The sequence below is a fragment of the Empidonax traillii genome, unplaced genomic scaffold (genome assembly GCF_003031625.1).
Source record: "Empidonax traillii isolate 1590-97213 ecotype Southwest subspecies unplaced genomic scaffold, ASM303162v1 scaffold1246:size530596, whole genome shotgun sequence".
In the NCBI taxonomy this organism is placed as follows: Eukaryota; Metazoa; Chordata; class Aves; order Passeriformes; family Tyrannidae; genus Empidonax; species Empidonax traillii.
In genome coordinates, this window is record NW_020956439.1 from 200,234 (window position 1) to 221,353 (window position 21,120).

Below are 21,120 nucleotides of genomic sequence, written 5' to 3' on the forward strand. Positions count from 1 at the left end.
TTTCTGCCAAGGAAGCATTATCATCCCTTTGAAACTCAGAAGCAGGCTTCAAAGAGATTGTTCAAATTATTATGTTTTTTAAGCCAAAACATGTATCAACCCTTGCCGCCCCGTGTAGGAGTTAAGACAGCGGAAAGTGCACCGCTGACGGCAGGCATGTACGGACATGTCATGACGAGGTGGAACTGCGGTCAAACAAAGTTTTCCTGTTTCCTGTGCCAGCGGAGTCTGGGGATTTGCTCCTGCGTCGGCCGCTCGCGGAGCCTCGTCTGCAGCAGCAGGAGGGAGGACAGCATCAGGAGGGTCCACCGGGAGAGTGGAAGCCATGTACGGGAATCAGATGAGAGGGTAAAGGAAACTGATGAGCAAAAAAAAAAAAAAAAATCCACCCCAGCCTCAGCTCTGCGTTGTTGCTTCAACCCAAGGGGACCCCTTGCTTTGCTGCCCCGGGGCGGGGTGGGTAGTGGTGGTGGTGGTGCAAAGTCCGTGCGAAGTCTCTGTCTTGCTTGAGGAAGGGTGAGGGCGATGCTGGTGCCAGGGTACACGAGTAGGAGCCCTGTCCCAGGGGTAGCTGCAGTGGCCGAGGAGCTGCACCGAAGTCTGAGCCTGCTGGGGAAGTTCCCACCGGCATAAAAGCTGTCACGGGAGCCATAAACCATCGAGAAAAGAAAGGCACTGAACAAAAGCAAAGGAAAGATGGGGGGTGCTGGGGAAGGGATAAGGCTGGCTCACCCCAATGCCAGGCAGCAAGGGAATCCAAAAATTTCGCTTCTCCCTGCTCGACAGTTTCAAGGTCTTGAAATAGCTGTTGTGGCACAAAACGAAGTGTCAGGGCAGGCGTTGTCTGTTCGGTAGAGGGGGAAACAAGGTTTTAATGCAAAGTTTAGTAGAGAAATGCCTCGGTTGTGCAAAGCATTAGCATGGGAGAAAAAATGCAGATTAAAGAGGTTTTGACACATCTATGGTTGTGTATTTTTAGACATTATCATTTTTACTATTATTATCTTGCAATGAACAGAATTTTAAGTAGTTTCTAATAAAAAGTGGTGGAGGAAGTAAGGAAAATTATTAATAGCCTATAATGATGCAGTTTATTACACAAAGTTTTAATGAGAGATATTGGTTTTTTTGGTAAAATTTTAAAATAATCTCATTGCATTCCTGTTGAAGTTATGGATGACAGAACAATACAATAGAAAATGCATAAATAGCACATTTTAAGATATATTTGTAATCAGTCAATTTAATTTTCAAGTTTACATAGCAGCTGCATATTAATGAAAAAGAAAGTAAAACCTAGGAGACAGTTATGTTGGCTGTCATCCCTCTGCCATTTTCTCCCCTAACTCCTATAAATGCTTTGAGGTACAATCCACCTTTTAAATTCTCAGTTACTCTTTTCAGTTAGTGTACTTCTCTCCAGCCCTTAAATTCTGAAAAGGTTCATGAGACCGATGAACCAAATTTAGAAAGAAAACTAAATATGTTTTCTTTTTTTTTTTTATTTTAATATTTGGTAACTCTTAACTTTGTGTCATATCTATATCAAGGAACCAGCTGTTAAGTGCTTGATATTTTTTTGAGTTGGGCTCTGAGTGCATATGTGTACCATACATATCCATGCTGAACAACAAGGACTGCTTGTGAAAACTTTAAAAAGAAAAAAAATTGAAGTGATTGCACGGCTTTTGGCAATTTATCTGTAAACTCACAATTTATTTTAAGTATTCTCTCTTCTTGTTTGGGGAGACAAAAGAATACGTGAAAGGATTATGTGATTCTAGATATATATATTCTGTAGTGTGTGAATGTTTTGTGATGGTTTTTAAATTTGTTGTCTGTTAAAGCTGTTTAAATTTACATTAACGTTATTTAAACAATAGCAAGTTTCATTTTGTTACATAGCAAATATTTATAAGTATGAAGTCTTTTTCTTATATTGCATTAAGTTGATTACACCATAAATTTCTCTTTGCCGAACATATCTCTAAGGTGGCTGTATCTCGAAGATTAGTGTATTGCAGATTGTTCTAAAGAAATGGCTTTATGTCCCTGAAAATATGCACGTGACATCCACTTATCCAAAGTGCAGTATGTTATGGTCAAAACACAGGCAAAAAGGTGCTTAAGACCAGTTTAAGTAAGACTTGGAAGATTTAACTTGTTCATATGTTATAATCAGATGGCAACATCTACAGATACCTTGGAACAAATCAGATCTCTGTCATCTATTGTAGCATACCTTTCCAAAACCTTAAAGACACCTTCGGTAATAATTAGATTAACTGATTGGTCTTGAGTATTTGGAATTCAGTGTATTTTCTTTGGTGAACTTCAACCTGTTATATGTGTTATATATTTATTGTGAACATATGATTTAATTATTTTAGGTATATATGTTCCTTAAAAATCCAGTTTTAAGGAAATTTAAGATAATAGACATTAACTTCCAAATAACATAAAATAAACAGAAAAAATGCATCTCTTTTAACGTCTCAAATGAGAAGGCATAAAAATTGAGCCTGTGCTTCACTTTTGTCTTTCACTGTGGTTTTTTAATGACCTACTAAAGGAATAATGTGTAATAAAAAAGTTATTCCTGTACCAGAATTAAACATTTGGTGACATTTACATTTGTTACATTTACACAAATTTGATAGAAAGTCTGATAAAGAAATCTGCATGCGTGATGTCTGTGGTTTATATAAAGGGAGTTTACATGGAGAAATAAAGAGAGATGCACTCTGTGGTTTATAAAATGGTTTGTGTACATATGTATTTTAGCATGTAGGAGGCTGCAGTGAGAGAGGAGACGGTAAGAAGACAGAGACTTTTGACTGACTCAGACAAATGATGTGATTTTTAAGTAGGTGATGAGTCTTGCAACTAGAGAATATGTGACAATGTCTGCAAGGTTTCATTTGTCCTTTGTTCAGATTTTTGGTGGTGGGATTTTTTTCTTTGTTTATTTGGTTTAGGTTTTTTGTTTGTTTGGTTGTTTTTTTTAAATTTTATTAGTGAGTGCTAATCTATAAAACAATCTGCAGGCTTGTTGCTTTTCTTTTCAGAGTTTGTTCAGTTGTCTACTAGATTTACTCTGGATTACTGTAGTGTGGAAAAACATATATCTGAAGTGCATTCTCATATAAATTTCTATACAAGGCATTTGCTTGAAGGCTACTAAGCGCCTCTGGAGACTTCATATCTTCTTTATGTATTATGGATAATTACTGAATATGAAGGATACATTCATGACCCACACTGGAAGTCTTTGTATAGGTACTTAATTGACAATATTTAGAAGTACCTTCTGAACTGAAAAGGTCTGGATCTAAGAGATGGACTATCTGTCAAAAAATATCATTCTTGGGAGCTGCATCTTTTTGTGTAGAGCACTTCTTTTTGGTTTTTTCCTCTCATGTAGGATTGTGCCGACTGTCCTAATCTTTATGAAAGTACAATCAGCAAGAGAATCCAATAAGGAGAAATATTAAGCTTCATGGTTTATTGGTGGTTTGGTTGGGTTTTTTGTTTTTTTTTTTTTTAGTTTTGACAAAATTTGCGATGGCTCCCTACATTGAAAAGGGATAGATAGAAGCCCTGTAAAAATGTCTGACACATTAAAAATATGAAGAAAGCTTTCAGAAATACTCGCGGGGATGAGGAAGAGGACAGCCATAGGGAGGATTCGTGGTTCAGGGTTTGGCTCCTTCATGCTGCTGTGGTGCCTACCTCCTCATTTTTCTGCACTGCTCTCTGGTGTTTTGCCCTTCTTAGGTCTCCTCTCATTTCCTGCATCCTCCCCCTTTTTTGTGTACTGGAGTACTAATGAAAACAAAGTTGTAACCAGTGATTTCATTAAATCTCTCTTCTGTTTCAGCATGTTTATACCTAAGCAGGTGTTAAAAAACCAGTTTGATCCCTTTAAGTCTCCACGGGAGACATATCTACTATGCAAACTACGATGGGGTGAGAGCAGAAGGTCTTGGAAACACTGGGTCAAAAATTATGATGATGATGATGATTACTGTCATGCTGAAGTCTACTTCCTGGAGAAAATTTTTAGAATGAATCCATCTTCCTTTTATGTCAACTGTTCCATCAAGTGGTACCTGTCCTGGAGCCCCTGTGTGAACTGCTGCAATGAAATACTGGATTTCTTAGAGAGGCACCGGAATGTGAACATAGACATTCGTGTGGCACGGCTTTACTTCATAGACTCTGAAAGAAACCGCAGAGGCCTGAAGAAACTTGCGAGGTCAGAGCGAGTAAACATTAAGGTCATGAACGAGCGAGGTAAGGTTTCCCATGCTTTGTGGGATTGGGAAGGGGTGAACTGGTGAACTTTTTGCATGGGTGAATCTGTTATGGGCTTTCTTCTGTGCCCAGTGTCCTCCCCGGATTCTCTGAGGGCATATCAGTCACCTTTCAGTGACTGGATGTTGCATCCAAAACCAGATTATGCAGGAGAAGAGGGACAGGATTCTTAGGAACCAGACCTGTATGAAAAATCTCCCTTGTTTAGAGATGCCGTATTTATGTCACTCCTGATGGAGTGGGAGATAAGGTCCTTCTCTCTTGTCCCTGGGGACTAAATGCATTTGCTGGGATAAGGCTGGCTGAAGGGCTCCTCTGCAGATAAGAGAGGGGGAAAAAATTGCCCTGGGAGAATGGCACTGGTTCCAGACATGGAGTGGACAGCATCCATGAGCTCACCTGTCCATGGCCAAGCTGTCTCTGTAACACGGACATGAGAAAGAGGTTAAAAAGTCTTGTTCCATGAGCTTCTCTGGTATCTGAATAAACTCAAGTTAATCATCTTGCTTTTGTTTCTCCAGACTATAAAGACTGTGTGAAAAACTTTATCCGAGGAGGTTATATTATTGCTGATGGTTTCTGGACTGAGAACTTTCAGCCAGCGATAGCTGAGAATCATTTGAAACTCATGGACATCTTAGAGGTTAGTAGACTCTGAGGGATAGAGGGAACCACATGAACACTGATTTGCAATCTGGGGTAACTGAGCTGTAAAGAGAAGGAAAGAAGCCATTCACATCTAGTTGGAGTTTAAAGAATGCTGCAGCAGGCTTTTTGGAAAAAGTAACATAGTAAAATCATGGGAACTATCCTGTCCCATTGGGAGAGAAAGATTGTGGATTTTTTCCCATCATATTATGAGCAAAGGCTAAGAGGGCAGTTTTTCTCCTTCAGGCTCCAGAGTGGGAAATCCCTTGATTTTTACCTGGAGCTCCAGGCTTATCCCAGAAACCCTCCACCAGATTCCTTCCTAACCCAAATCTGAGCATGGGTTTCAGTTCACCAAATGATGCTACTCACTCCCTTTCTGTTAATATCTTTAGTGGTCTGACAGCCTCCCAGTCACTGGGGCCCTCTATAATACTTCACTGAAGTCCTTTCCAGATTCAATTCAGCAAATTCCATGACTGGTTGGAAGGGTACAGTTTCTGTGAGATAAGCTGTTGAAAAGAGAATGTCTGTCCCCTGGGAAAATTCAACCTTTGTTTTTGTTTTGTGCCAGACCTCCTGAAAGGCAGGAGACAAAAGAGAGAGTGTATTCAATAACAGTGCTGAAAGTTTGTGCCTCTGGAGACATGAGACTGTGCTTGAGTGAATAAGTCCGCATCCTTGGCCTGAAAGGACATAGGAAAAAAATATAGTGTACAAAAAAAATCTAGCGAAACTAATACATGTGCTGCTGCATTTGATTTCACTGTATTAGAGTTTTATGACAAATGCTGTTTTTAGTGAAACAAAGTGAAAGAAATCTATGGCTAAGTGGATCATTGATTATGTCTGTTACAAACCACAGCAGGTCCAAAGTGCAATTAGATGATCTAAACATCATACTTCTGTTTTCATTTCAGGATCATTATTTTTAGAATCAAAGAATCACAGAATATCTCAAGTCAAAGTGACCCAAAAGGATCATCAAGTCCAACACCCTGCTTCTTGCAGGACTATCTAAAACTAAACAATATGACTAATAGCATCATTCAGGTGCTTCTTGAACTCTGACAGGCCTGATGTGGTGACCACTTGCCTGGGTATCCTGTTTCTGTGGTTGACCACCTTCTCAATGAAGAATTCTGATGTCCAAGCTGAACATCTACTAATGCAGCTTCATTCCATTTAGTCCTGTCCTGTCACTGGTCACCAGAAAGTCAGCTTCAGGATTACTTCAACTTCAGAATTATCCTGTCCCAACTGGAGAATCCAAGACTTGCTCTTGTTAAATTTTGTACAGTTGGTGACTGCACAGCTCTCCAGTCTTTCCAGATCTCTCTGCATGGCCAGATCTCTCTGCCCTCAAGGGAGTCCACAATTCCTTCTAGTTTAACATCATTGAAATAAGTACTTAATTTTGATTCCTACATTTGATTCCTGCATACAGATAATTTATAAAAGCATTGAAGATCACTGGCTGTAAAACTGAGCCCTGAGGAACCCCAGAGGTGACTGGTTACCAGCGTGACGTAACTGCATTTACTGTAGCTTTTTGAGCTATCAGCCAATTGCTTACCCAGTGCCCTATGGACTAGTCTGTCTGTGTGCTGGACATTTTATCCTGAAGGATACTGTGAGAGTAGTATAAAATCTTTGCTGAAATCCAAACCCACCACATCTACTGGCTTCCCTTCGTCAACTAGGTGGGTGACCTTATCATGAAATGAAATGAAGTTGATTAAGCAGGACTTTCCCTTTGTGAACCTGTGCTGACTATGACCAATGACTGCAGTCTTGTGAGAGACTGAAAACCTGAAAGAGTTAATGTCTCAAACATCTGTCAGAAGAGAAAAGGAATGTTACCATACAAATGAGACAAGGTGCAGTTAGAAAAGGGGGTCTTGAGAAGGCAGGATAGTGCTTTTCTGGGTCCAACTTCCTTAACTTTGGGTAACTATCTCTAAAACTCAATTTGAGACAGCATTGCACTTGTGTCTCAGATGGGGAACGGTTATTGAAAGCACAATACCCCCCAATCCTCTTCTGCAAAGTTTGAGAATCACATAATGTACATGTGTGAGGACTAGGCTATAAATAGTGCAACAGACAGGCAGGGTGTGCACCCACCATCCATGCACCCTCCATCCGGAGGAAACGGACCAGAGATGACACTGGAATCCTATGTGGTGATCCAGATGGGTTTTTTTAATCTACCTCTATTTTTCTATCTTTCCTTCTTCCTTTCTTCCTCTCCTTAAAAGTTTAATTCACTGCGGTTGCAGGCTGTTCAAAGACCACTGCCATGTGTTGTTCAGAAAGGTTTCGTCCACTTGCTGTTCAGAAATGTTTAAATTGTTGTTGCTACAGGTTGCCTAACCTATCATAAAGTTTAAATCACTGCTGCTTTATAAATAAAACTTTCCAATTGATTGTTTAGCATTGTTTGCCTTTATTTAGCCCAAGGGAATCTGGAACTTTGGCTACCTCAGAGTAGGCAGTCCAGACCCACCCTTTCAGAACCCAGCTGTTATCTCTCAGAATAATCTTCTCCATAATTTTGCCAGGCAATGAAGTGAGACTAGCAGACTTGTAATTACCAGGGGCTCCCTTCTTACCTTTCTTGAAAACTGGGGCAACATTGCTGTCTTTCAGTTGACGGGGACCTCTCCAGACTTGACCAGCTCCTTCAGTATCCTGGGGCATAGCTTGTCCAACCCCATAGATTTATGCTTATCCATCTGGAGCAGCCACTCTTGAACAAGTTCAAGGTCATCTCTGAGTTTATCATCCTCTCAGTCACGGTCTTTCAACACAGGGCTCCTGAGGTCCCAAGGCCCATCATTTGGGACTAAAGACAGAGGCAAAGAAGGTATTAAACATCTCTGCTTTGTTCCTATTTGTGACGTGACCTCTGTCATTGAGTAGCAGACCAGCATTCTCTCTGATCCTCTACTAAGAGGTTTCACACACAGTACATGGCCTTACTGCTTCTGTGGAGAATGTTGTAATGTAAAATGTTCCTAACGGTCCCCATTTTCTAAAAGCCACCAACAGCCTGGACCGACAGCTTGTCACTGAAAGACTTGAATATATTAGACAGTGCTAAACATCCCTAGTGAGAAACTTCTGGGTATAGAAACGGAGGCAGGGAGCAACCAGAGTAGAGAACAGTGTCCCAGGCCCCATACTCTGCTAACTTTGTTGTTCCTCTGATGTGGCCTAATGTTGCACAGGATGATGGGAGAAGGGTACTTAAAGAGAATTGCTAAATTAGCATGTGAACAGTTGATTAATTCACTTTTACTTCAGCTGAGGCATTTTGATGAAAACAGGTTATTTCCTTCACTCTTGAAAAATTACTCTCTGACAAGAGAAGGTCAGGATGCCAAAAGGGAAAGTGCTCTTTGGAGACTTGCTGTCCTCTCTGCTAGCCTTGTCTCCTACCTCATGGTGCAAGAGGAACAGAATGAACCTGAAACCACAGAAAATGCCCCATCGGGGCAGAAAGCATAGTCCAGACACTGTATCTAGCAGTGTCAGAAGGAGGCATTTTTCAGAGCAGACAATCCTGGCCGCTATTTGTGATTCATTTTGATCCTGCCACACTACCTCAGTACTCACAATGACTGTGTTTGGGAACTCTGCATTTTACCTTTGGTGTCTGTATATGGACTTTTTACCATGAGTTTCTCAAATCTGCTTTGACCCTGTCCTGCCATCTGCATCCACAGTTTACTGGGGCAGAAGATTCCAGAAGTTCATAGTTTGCCATGTAAATAAGCACTTCCTTCTGTTTTAAACTGATCAACTTACCACAGCAAGTGTCAGTTCATTAGTCTTCATTTGAAAGACTGTGCTAACCTAGAGAGCTTCCCAGTGACTCAGTGGGAGCTATAACACTTAACTGACAGCACCGCTTGATCTGAAAAAAAAAACTTAAAAAATCCACAGATGTTCCATTTGACAGAAGCAAATCCACCCACCAAAAAGTGTGACTGTGAGATGATAATTGCAGTATCCATGGTCATTGCAGTTCAGCATCTCCACTCAGCTACTGAAAAGGAGTAAGAAGGTGTTTTTAACTGCTAGTCCATCCTGGAACTGGACTGCTAGATGTATTCACTGGAAATCCCTTGAAAAACAAGTCACATTAAGTTGCACAAAGAACTGTAAGAATGCAGCTGTATTCCTTGGAGTAGTTAAGCTGAGTTCTTTGGTGCTCTGTCCAGTTGTTCCTCTGTCCCGTGCAGAGGTACAAACCCTACTGTCAGTACTATGCTTGGGAGTAGAACCTCTCTCCATGTCCTGTTTTTGATCCTAGATTGTTTTTGCAAGACTACGATAAATATTCATTGACTTATACCCATTTTAGTAATTGAATTCGAAAGGTATATTTGGGCCTGATTCTTCTCTCATTTTTACTGCTAATCTTTTAACATAGTCAATAGAATTAACCAGAGTTTTGGACCAGTCTAACCGAAAGAGAATCTGGCTTATGAAAACTTAGAGATGATAACCTGTAACTCAAAATCACAGCACTCCTCAGTTAATAATGTCCACTTTGGTAGATGCATTCTCTTGTTTTGATATATGGGTCTTAACATCTTATGTGTTCAGGAGCTGATGCTTTCAAGGTGGTTTTAAAGAGTCAGAGAAAACTGCTCACACAGGCTGTTATGGGGGGAAGAGACACACAGACAATGTGAACCTGCTAAGCTCGATTTATTAAGTGGACCAAGGTGCCCTGTAATCTCTAATGCTGAAGGTGTTTGTAATTAGGTGTTGGCACAGGCTGCCAATCAAACAGTATCACAGTGTACACCTTTCCAGCAGCTTTGGGGATGGTTCTGTAACTTGTTGATCCACTGTCTGTGCCAAAGCTCACTATGTTTAGTTCTTGTTTACACTGTCCTATTGGCCCTGACTTACCACACTCAGCTCTTGTTTTCACTGTAACCAGCTCTTGGCCAAAGCAAGGTTGTGACATTCCTATGTCATGAGCAAGCAAGAACCTTGAATTGTTTTCACAGTAAGAAACAAAGATGGTTATTGTGGTCTGTATCTCTCAGGGCCCTGAGGATTTAAAAAAAAATAAAAAAAATTGGTTATCTTGACCACCCTCACTTGGGACTTTGGCTGACACACTGCCCACAGCTGGCCCAGGAATGACATTTAAGCTTAGGTCTGCACTGTTAGTCCCTGCTTGAGCTGTGGTGTAGATGTGTTGGTCTCCATCTCTCACACTCGTGCATATGTCCATGCCCATTGCAGGCCATGGATCCTGTTGATCTGTTTCCTGGCCCATGAACTGATTTTCTGGGTTAATGTCAGACCCGTGTCATCTCTATGGACCAGCCTGGTGATCACTGTCTGTATGTGACATTGGTTGCCATCACAGGACCTGATCCTGACCTAAGGATTGACTCCACAGCTTGACATAGGACCTGCCTCGTCAGCATGACAATCTGGGCTCTTAGTTGATCCTGACTGCTAGCTCCATGACCATACCATTACATGACATGGGAGAGCCCTGCAGTCAGTTGTCCCAGCTGTGTAACCTTCCAGCATCTCGCCCATCCCTAGTCTACTCACCTGGGGACACAGTCAAACAAATGCTAAATGTTGTAGATAAAACCTTGATGTGTTACCAACACTGTTTTGGTCACTGGGCTAAACCCCAGTACTATATGGGCTGCTGTGAAGAAAATTAACCATTTCCTATTGGTTGTAATACCTGATTCTGGTGGATGTTTTCTGCTTTTCATGGAGGTTTTACCTCCCATGGGAGCTACAGCTTCTGGGTGAATTCTGAGGAGAGTTTAACCATATATGGTTGTCATTAAGCAATCCCTGAGTTCTTGGAAAAGAAAAGCTCAGCACTGAATGTTTCTGGAGCTGCTCTGAACACTCCCTCGTGTGATAAAGAAGGAATGGATGAATCATTGCTTTCTCTCAAGTCCACCTGGTTATGCTCTCCCCCTCACTATTTTAAACTCTGCTGGTTGTGTGATGACAGTATGAGAGAGTCAGGCTCTCAAGGGGACTATGGACACTGATGCCCGCCAGGTTTGTTCTGCTTCGTGCTCTGACAAAGCATGTGCACTGAAACAAAGACATAAAAATGAGGCAAAATCAAAAAGATAAATATACAGAACTTCTGAGGTGCAAAGTAGCATGGGAAGACTGTAGACGGACTTCTTGGAGTAGAAAAACATATTCCAAAATACCTTCAATTGCAGCTTTCCTTTTTTCACGCTGATTCCTCATCAGATATCTTTGGTCCACTTCTCTGATTTCTGCAGCCTCACCAGTTAATAAGAAAGAATTATATTACAAGGATATTGGGATGTTTTGTTTAGCTAAGAAAAATTAATACGGAAGTAAGCACACAGGTAAGTGTTTCCTACTAGCTGCCTGTTTTCCACTTTGCCTGGGTCAGGGCTCTGCCTGCACACCCTCGTGGCTGGCTGTCATTCCACTTCGTTGAACAGAGTCAGACTCATAAAGCTCACCCAGCAGCAGCACTGTGTCACCAGTTATCTTGGTCTCTTAAGTTTCGGTTTCCACATACGGAAGCTGAACAAGATTCTCAGTGAAGTCTGATGATGCTGTGCAACTTGCAGAGGAAGGGAAGGCAAAGGTGCAGGGAGAGATAAAAGAGCCAAGGATAGGTGTGCTTATCAATCAGAGTTGCAAAGTCCTATGCTGCTAAGGCAGTGTATTTGTGTATCTACAAACTTTTTTTTAATATGCATTATTTCATTTTTGTGCATCCATAAATGTCTGTAAATATCTTTGTGAGTGTGTATTCATACATGTAGATTCATACATAGAGACACATTTTAGCCTTTTTTAAATGTGAAGGTCACAGAGTAAATCTTAAAACACTCTGTGTGTGGTTTTTCTTTCCATAAAAAATATAGATATTTACTGAGAAAACTCCATTAAAATCAAACAAACACACAGTGGATTTTTCCTTTTACTGTCAAATGTGCCAGCAGCAGAACACTTGAACTAACGCAGGATTACCATTTCAAATTAAGACCAGGAGGCAGCCTGTAAACAGAGACTGAGACCTAAGTCTCTGTGGCATAAGCCCCAGGCTTTTAGTCACGTCTAAATTTTGTCTTCCTCTTTGCTTCCAAACTTCCACTGGGTGATTCTCACCTCTTTGCAACAGACCATTCACCCAGAGAATAGTAAGCTGAGTACCTGTAAAATTCTCAGAGATTTGCAAATTGGGATCTGGGCTGATTTAAACCTTGTCCCTTTGTGCCTTCTTTGATGTCTGATCTTCCTTTCCGTCTTCTGTGCTCCTCTTCCTTCTCTCTAACCTGTCTGTCTTGCCTAATTTCTTCCATATGTTTCCGTTTCTAGGACTTTCCCTCAGCCCAAATTTGTTACTAGATGTACATCTTGGGTTTCAAGTGTCACATAAGCCAAAAGACGTTTGAGAAAAAATGCAAACTATGTGCCTGTTCTTTCAAGCCACAAGTGGCTCAGCGAGTAAATTAGGGGAGTGGTACATCGGTAGACACCATCTCTGTAATACATCACAGCTGCAGAACTGTTATGCTGCTACTTCCTGGGAGACATCTGTAGGGAGTCAGTTTCCTGTTTCTCTGTGCCCCTCTCTGTCATTCAGTGCATATCTCAGAGTCCCTCTGCAAAGTGTTCTGAAGAAATTGTGAAGCTTCTAGATTATTATCCACAGTGAATCTGGCCATATGGATATGGCATGACTCTACTACCACGGGGTATAGTCTCATGAAGGTCTAAGTAACCTGGTGGCTGAAGGAGTCATGAGTGAGTGCATGTCCACCATTTGGTGTGCCCTTCGCTATGTCTGTTTATCCAAAATGCATTGAGGTTCATGAGGCATGCATATGAGGGTGCTGGTTCTTCAAAAAAAACCCCAAACGTTTGCTGGAGTGAGTGAGATATATTCAGATGTTACCAGTAGCTCTGCATCACAAATCACCTTCACATTTATCTCTAACATTACCTTCTGTAAGCGACTTCTGTAAGGGGACATAATTTACTACATGAGCAGTAGAATTAAAATTTTTTCTCAGCTGTTTGAGTAATATGAGGTCCCACCTATATATATGACCATTGCTGCAGGCACATAGTAATTTAAAGATATACTGGATTACTGCTGTTTGCTCATAATGACCAAATAACAGGTTTTTCCCACTCTCAGATATATGATGTGAGGCCATCATCCTCCTCTGACTCACTGAAGTTTTTTCCCTGTAAACAGAATGTGCAAGTTCTTCTAGAAATAACCTTGTCTTTCTGATTTTATTAAAGTTAAATAAGCAACTGAATTTCAAAGGGATTCTTTCCTCACATTAGACTGGCAGGAATTAAATTTCCTTTTTAAATTTTTTTTTCCTTTTGGTTTTCCACCATTTCATAGAGCACACTCAGCTTCCCAGAGATACCTGAAAACGTTGTGTTGCTAATTCCCTGCTTCTGTTTGGACTAATTTTTCTCTCCTTGCTTTCTGTGGCACATTCTGGTTTAATATCAGGAACTGCTGCTGCTAATCAAGCCATTTCTTGCAGATCAGACCAATAATTTTGAAGCCTTATTTACATATGCGTATTTGTAAATACCTACTGCAGGGAGAAGGCAATGAAGAGAATACTACAGTAGCAATGCGTTCCTGGTCTTACCGAGAATCATGTCCATGAGCTCAGAACTACATTAGTCAATCACTTTTTTGTTTCAAGAATCTCTGAGTCGATCCCATTCACTCTCCCTAAGGTATGAAATAATGCAACCACTAGGGAATAATTCTATGCTATGAAATGAGGGATGACCTTGCAGCAGAAGAGGCCCTGAAGGTAGACTCTGTGTTGGCACTGCACTGCCTGATAACCTTCCATGACTGGCCTTCTCCTTCGCAGAGTCTTGCCAGTGCCTGAATCCGCACTCCCTCTGAACTCCACCATTCACGTATGCTTATGTTTCTTCTGCCCTGGCAGGAAACTGAGCCATTTTTGACAATAGAATATTGAGAGCTGGCTGCAGATAATACAGATAATCACTCCTCTAGCTTTACAATCCCAAGTCAGACTTGGCATTGAAGAGGGCAATGGCTTTATCCTCAGGGAGTGCACATTACTGGATGATGACTCACCAGGAATCCATTCCTACAGCTTGCATCAGGGCCACAAAATAACTGTGTCACAAAACCAAACAAAACTGTAAGTGACAGAGACTGATTCTACCTAAGCCATATGAAGAACTGTTTTGTAATCCCTTTCCTCTGCAAGCCAGTTTTGGGTCAGTCAGAGGAAATCTTCTCATTAGAACCTAGCATTGTTTCACTCATTTTTCAGATGAGTATATATGAGTACATTTCAAAAATGTCTTGGTGTTCCCTCACAACAAGCCATCAACTGCTAAAGCTCCCTTGGATGCTGGGCAGCTTGCTTGAAGTTCACCTGAGAGTGTCTGCACAGTCACTGACCACAGCTCAGTGATCATACACATTGAGGGTCTTCTTTTTTTACAGGAGGACCAAGGTTCAAGGGTGTATGAGTGGTCCTTGGAACTCCACAGGGGTAGTCCCGTAAAATGAAATGGCAGCAACCATCATCACCTGCTGGAGTTGCCCAGACTCACGGGGTTTTGCGCACGATGTCATTTGTTTCCCTCTCTCCATTGGATTCTGCTCAACTTTCTGATACATCTGGGTGTCAGAAAAGTTATCTGCCATTCACAGCTCTGTGTCTTGACGCCATTTGTGTAAATGCTTATGTCTCGGTGCATTTGGGGTGACTAGAGAAGATTTGCTTTTCTATTCTGGAGCTAAAGGTAATAAAGAGATGTAATTTCTGTCTGCACTGAAAAAAAAAAAAGAAAAAAAAAAGAAAAAAAAAGTCTCACCTGTTCATTTCAGCTTCTGGAAGGTAAGTAACCTTGTATTCAGGGCCAGATCCATTGCTGAATAGCAGCACCCTCATTTACAGTCTTGTTGCCAGGAACTTGCTTTCAGCTTCAGCCAGTGGGGTAGTGCAAATAAGCAGAAGAAAAAGTCACCACAGGGAAATATTCAGCTGAGTAACATTGGAGACGCCCAAAGTTCAGCATTCGAGAATAGAAACCGAAACAAACTTTAGACTAATAAAGGCAGATCCATCGGCCAGGAGGTGACAAACAAAATCAGAAACATCCATGGCTGCTGTCAGTGGCAGAGGTAAGTACATTTATGTGAAATACTGGCCTATTTCTCCATATTCAAGTGTAGATAATTACTCTAGTTGTATCTGAGGAACTGGAGAGTAGGGAAAAATGTGGATACACAGGAGATGCACTGTGGATATGCGTGTTATCTCCTTGAATGCATTATCGTAGATTGAGTCTTAGGTCTGGCTTCAAAATATTAATATAATTTCATTAACCTTAATGTAGAAGAAACAATTCAAAATCAAAGAACCTTTTATTGTGGAAAGAGGTCTCAAAAGAAATTAAGAATGGAGCAAATTAGTTAACTTATTTGCTTATTTTATTTTCGTTGTGATAAACAAGTCGAATATTCTTCTTAAAGAATCAGGACAACATGGCTGTCAGGGAGTTGATCACGTCTCTGTTGATGTGGAAGACTATTTTATTTCTCCTGAAATGCAATTTCACTCCGTATTTTTCATAATTCCTCATCTTAAAGAGCTAGGCTGTGGAAAAAGTGCCTTTAGTATCTTAATTCTAAGTAAATTAATTTTTATTATATTATATATTAAATGTAAAATAAAAATTATTTTAAATTTTAATTATAGATATAAGTATATATATAAATTTGTAAAGGGAAATAAGTGTTAATTAATTATTGTATTAAATAAAACTATTATTCCTCAATCCTTAATTTCACTATGAATGGATTTTTACAAAATAAATAAGGAGCCTTGATCACCTGTAATTGTTTTCCTCTACACTCTCAACTGGAAAGGTATGAATGAGTCATGGGGTCAAACTTCCCTGCCAGCATAAGAGACAAAATGTGTATAATGAGGCAGGTCTGTGGTGACACCCCATGAGTATTTGTTAGTCAGAAATCACCCTCCTTTCTGCATTATATTTTTTCCTTGGCACTGATATTTTTTTAGCTTTTGAAACAGTTTCATAATAAGTAAGGAAGGGATTGTTGGTTGTGAAAATGTTTTTGTCTAGACTGACATTATGAGAAAATTAGCTCAAGTTTTGCCTGCCTAGTAGAAGTGGCTTGGAAGATTTAAAAGGATAAGAGATTTGATTCTGCTCTTTGATTAATCAGAGAAAAACAGATGCAGCACTGCTGAAATCAGTGAAGTTAAACTCGAGTGTTTACACAATCAACCCTAATGTGTTAAACTGAGGAAGGTTTCATATTAAGCGTAGTTTAAAGAGCTATCAAGTTCAACTCCCAGGTAGGAATCCACCCCTCCTGCATTCCAGGGTGCTTATCCTGCTATGCAAACATTACTTATTAAGCCCTTTTAGAGAAAAGAGATTTGGCTTGGAATGTATAGACTGAAAGGGGTCTGGAGAGAAAGTGTAGAGGAAATTTTGTTTTCTGATCTGCTATCCTCAATGACTTACAAATCTTTTCCATATAGATCCTGCACCCAGAGAGAAAAAAAAAGGGTAAGAGATGTCCTCTGTCACTGTGTGCTGTTTGAGCTCCATGATTTCCAGAGACAGCCTTGTGCCTCGTTTTCCTCTTAACATCCCTTTCCCCAATCTTCCTTTCACCTTGTCTTACTGCTTTGACTGGTGCTGATCCCTGAACGGTGATGGGGCTGCTTGCTGACCCAGCAGTTCTCAAGAAGGTGCTGTGGGTGTTCTGGAGTCTTCATCAAATTCCAGATTTATATCATTAGATTACAACATTCTTCAAGCTGCACACTTGTGATGGGAAAGGCTGAGAGTGGGAGGCTTTATTGATGCTGAGAGCAGGCAATGTGCGAGAGGACCAAACATCACTGAAGAGCTGGGATCACAGTACTGCTGGTACTTTTGTTGCAGGTGGAAGATACAGCCGAAAGACTTCAAAAGAAATTATTTGCCTGACCAACATCCACACGTTGTGTACCTGCTCTATGAAATCAGGTGGAGAAATGGTTCCATCTGGAGGAACTGGTTCTCAAACAATCATAGTCAACACGCTGAAGTCAACTTCTTGGAGAATTGTTTCAGTGCTGTGCCACCAGCTCCTTGTTCCATCACCTGGTTCCTTTCGACTACTCCCTGTGGAAATTGCTCCAGGAGAATTCTGGAGTTCCTGAGGACGCATCGTAATGTGACCTTGGAAATATACGCAGCCAAGCTGTTCAGGCACCAGGATATCCGCAACCGGCAAGGTCTCTGCAACCTGGTGATGAATGGAGTCGCTATACGTATCATGAATCTTGCAGGTAACCCAACTATGCTTTGGCTTTGTCTAGGTGTGGATTGAAAGTTTTGGGGCTATGTGCACTCTCAGTTTGTAACAAAGGTGATGACTGGCATTAGGGAGGACTAGTGAGTGCAAAAATGTCGCTCTATTATGCCTTATTTTTTTCCCCAGTCCTGTGCAGCAGCAGGACTGATGTGGTCATTTCCTCTTGCCAAATCTGAACATGGAGAGTTAGGGCTTTTTCTAGCCATCCACACCTGCCTTATATGCGGTGAAAAATCCTGGGCTTAAGATAGAACCTGTCCCTCTTAGCATATATATGCAGATCAGCTTGCCAGCTGCAGCAAGTAGTTGCTTTTCCTTGATAGAGACTTTCAGATGATGCGTCACAGAGAACGTCTTGCACGTGTGCTTTTTTTTGTGTGTATGCGTCTTGCTTGCTTGTTGATGTTTGGCTGTACAAATAGTCCAGACAAGCAGCTCACAGAAAAGAAGGTACGTTTGAAGAGATGAGCCTCACACACCTGTCTGGACACTTACTACTGGAGTGTGTAGCTATTAAATCCACCAGGTCTAATGCATTCTTAAAGGACATTGCTTATCTTGTGGAGCCTTCCTCTGGGATTATACCACCAGAGCATTGACAGAAGCTCTGGCCACCCTGTCAACTCTAAGATCATTCTGAAGCTGATAAATGTTGGAGTGTTCACTCCATATTTTCTCTGATCATTGAGATAAGTCAGGCAGATTCCTGATTGAAGCAACATGTCTTACCAAAGCTGTGTAATCAAGCACAAGGCTACCAAAAAGTATACTTGACAAGCTCTGACTTGCATATACCACTTCCCTTTTCAGTCCTGCCACTTGCTGATTCCTTCTGTCTTGGCAAATGTGCTCAGGCTTTATGCCTTGATGAGCTATTCTTGATAGGGGCTGTCCTAGCCACCACAATGATTTCTCTGGCTATTCTTTTTCAGACATGTTTCTATTTGTGGAGTTTTGGTTCTCCTTTCCACTAACTTATTTGTGTAGTTATTTGTGTAATCCATTGCATGAATATCTTTCTCCTGCCCTTTACTGTATTCTTACTGAGAAACAGGTGACAAACTGATGTGTTAATGAAGAAAGAGCTGGGCATCTTTTTATCAAGAGTGACTGGATCTCTCTCTTCCTAGATTACAGTTACTGCTGGAGAAAGTTTGTTGCATACCAACACGGAGAAGATGATTACTGTCCCCAGAACTTCGCTGCATACATCTTTCTGAATTGGAGAGAGCTTGGTCATATCTTTTTGGTTAGTAGACACCTGAAGGACACATCAAGAGCGAAAATTAATGCAAAGTCCCAAGAAAAGGAGGTTTGGCAATGGTGTTAGCAGAAGTGATAATATTAAAAATAAGTATGAGCTTGATGCTGTGTAAGTAGAGGGCCAAGCAGCAAGAGACTGCTAAGGACTTTGCTGCAACATTGTGCCTTTGTGGCCAGGAGTAGAGATGAGATTTAGCAGTACTCTCAGGTTTTTTATTACAGGAAGGGTACATAATTTCAACCCTTTACATGGACCAGCTGCCAGTTAATTAGCTTTCAGTTTACTGGAGCTATTTGACCCCAGAAGTTTCTTCAGCTGTGTAATCACGATTCAAGGACTCTCTTTTTGCCTCTCAGGATAGGGCCACTGATTTTAGCTAAGTTCTGAGGAAGTTTAAAAGCCCGGATCAGTGGATTTGCTTTCAGGATCAGAGTTTATATCTAAGAGTACCATGTGACTGAGATCTGCATTCCCTATTTTTTGTAGTCCATACAACTGTAGAAGTTATTTGTACAGCCTACTATGTAAGAAAGGGGTGGTCTGAAGAGCAGGAGAGAAGACTGGGACTGGAGTTAACTTCCTGGCTCACCCACTCTTTGTGTGGCAAGACAGTTCTCACTTGAACTGGTCCCTCTATGCAGAATGGGTAGCAGGAGATGGAAGAAGGGATACACACAACTGCATTGTACAGACAGGAACTTACAGTCACACACATAAAACTAACCTGTATGTAGGATGCTGTAAGCGTCTGAGGACGCTATAAGCTTCCTGACTGAGGAAAAAGTACACTTCATTTCAATTCCATCCACCCCAGACTTTACATAGGACTTTTAATACCTCAAGACCTGACCTTTATAATTCTTGTCTGAGTAAGACGTTCAGGTGACAGGATACACACTCAGTGGCAATGTCCAGTCAACCACCTGATCTAACAAAGTAGTTAATGCAATGTAATGGTTTAGGAGAAATTTTTCCCTTGGCTTTCATCCTTTCTGAGTCTCCTAATGCCTGAGATGATTAAATAATTTAGCATCTTACGCACAATCAAATGCATAGTGTGATGCTTACCAGGGAGGTGAACAAAGCTCTCTGCTAATGCTTGTGAGTGCTGACAAACTACAGCTGACTCAGCACAGTTCCCTGTGCAGCAGTACAAAGCGAATATGCCCTTTAAGTCGAGGTTTTAAAGAGCCAGCTAACAAATTACCTGTCCCTCCCAGGCAAGCCGTGTTGATTACCAGCCAGTCCTGGTGGCTAGGGAGCTTGCACTGGGACACAGGCTCAAAGTCAGGCACTCTCTCAGCTGCTTTGCTGTCTCAGGAGAACACAAGCCACTCCTAAAATGAATGTGAATACGGCCTATTATCAGTAGTTCTGCTAATTACCAACCCTCCACAGAAGGAATGGGAAGGTCTATGTGTTCAACCCTTCTGAACATCCAGCCCTGTTTTACTAATTACGCAGAGGTGTAACGAGGTGAGTGAGTTCCAGTGCTCCAGAGAAATACAGACTGTTGTGGCAAGTCCTGGCCTCCCTGGCAGAAGAAAGACACTGAGGAACCAGAAAGGGTTTGGTAGAATACCCCTTCAAAGGCGGGGGGCTGGAGCACTTGCCCTATGAAGGGAGACTGAGGGAACTGACTTTGCCAGACCTAAAGAAAAGAAGGCTAAGTGGGATTGAACTGCAGTTTTCCACTACTTAAAGGTAGGAAAGACGTAGCTAAACTCTCCTCAGAGATGCACAGAGGGAATATGAGGTAACATCAACAAGCTGCAACAAGGGAAATTCCAACTAGATAGATGGAAAAAGTCCCCCCTGAGAATAGTGCTGTATTGGAACCCAGAGAGGCTTTCAGATCTTCCCTGGGAACACTGAGAACTTTCCTCTGAGCTGCCAGAGCCAGCTTTGGAGTTAGCCATGATGCAAGCATGCTGTTGGACTAGAGACCTCAGGAGGGCCTTTCTAACCCCCCCAAAAAATCTGTCTTTTCACAGGATCTAGCTCCATTTCCCTTGGATTCAACTATGCGATCTACCACCTTTTAAATGCTTCTGTTTCTAAGTGCTCTGTCTTTCTAGGAGGTGTGTACATGGCACAGTAAATTAAGAGGTCCTACCCGGTTGCCTGGAAAAGCATATCCCAAAGGAGACTATCTAACATACTGAAGGAAGATCAGGGTGATTGATTTCTTGGACTAGATGCTGTATTTTCAAATTCTGTATTACGTTGAAGAGGCAACTTCAGCTTTTGGCATCTGGTTTTTAATGTTCATGTTTCTTTCCTCCTATTAGGGTCTTCCTCCGTTGCTGCCAAACTGAATACTAACAAGCATCACCACCATGCTTTCAAACTTGTTTTGTACATCAATAAAAGACCAGAAAAGCCACTCCCCAGCAATCATTTCTGCTTCAGCCTTGGTGAGTTTCATGCTGCACCAGAGAAGGCTCTTATCACTATCTGAACA

At 41.3% G+C, this 21,120-nt stretch overlaps 2 protein-coding genes across 2 annotated transcripts; both read left to right on the top strand.

Moving 5' to 3' along the window:
- The first annotated feature begins 234 nt into the window (after positions 1-234).
- On the top strand, positions 235-4,871 carry LOC114069369 (C->U-editing enzyme APOBEC-1-like). Its single transcript, XM_027906105.1, has 3 exons — positions 235-348; positions 3,881-4,301; positions 4,839-4,871. Exons 1-3 carry the CDS (start codon positions 326-328, stop codon positions 4,854-4,856), a joined length of 462 nt encoding a protein of 153 aa, XP_027761906.1. The 5' UTR covers positions 235-325; the 3' UTR covers positions 4,857-4,871.
- Positions 4,872-11,010: 6,139 nt separating this feature from the next.
- On the top strand, positions 11,011-21,095 carry LOC114069346 (C->U-editing enzyme APOBEC-1-like). Its single transcript, XM_027906072.1, has 5 exons — positions 11,011-11,031; positions 15,099-15,175; positions 16,978-17,366; positions 18,523-18,641; positions 20,948-21,095. Exons 1-5 carry the CDS (start codon positions 11,011-11,013, stop codon positions 20,972-20,974), a joined length of 633 nt encoding a protein of 210 aa, XP_027761873.1. The 3' UTR covers positions 20,975-21,095.
- Positions 21,096-21,120: the final 25 nt, after the last annotated feature.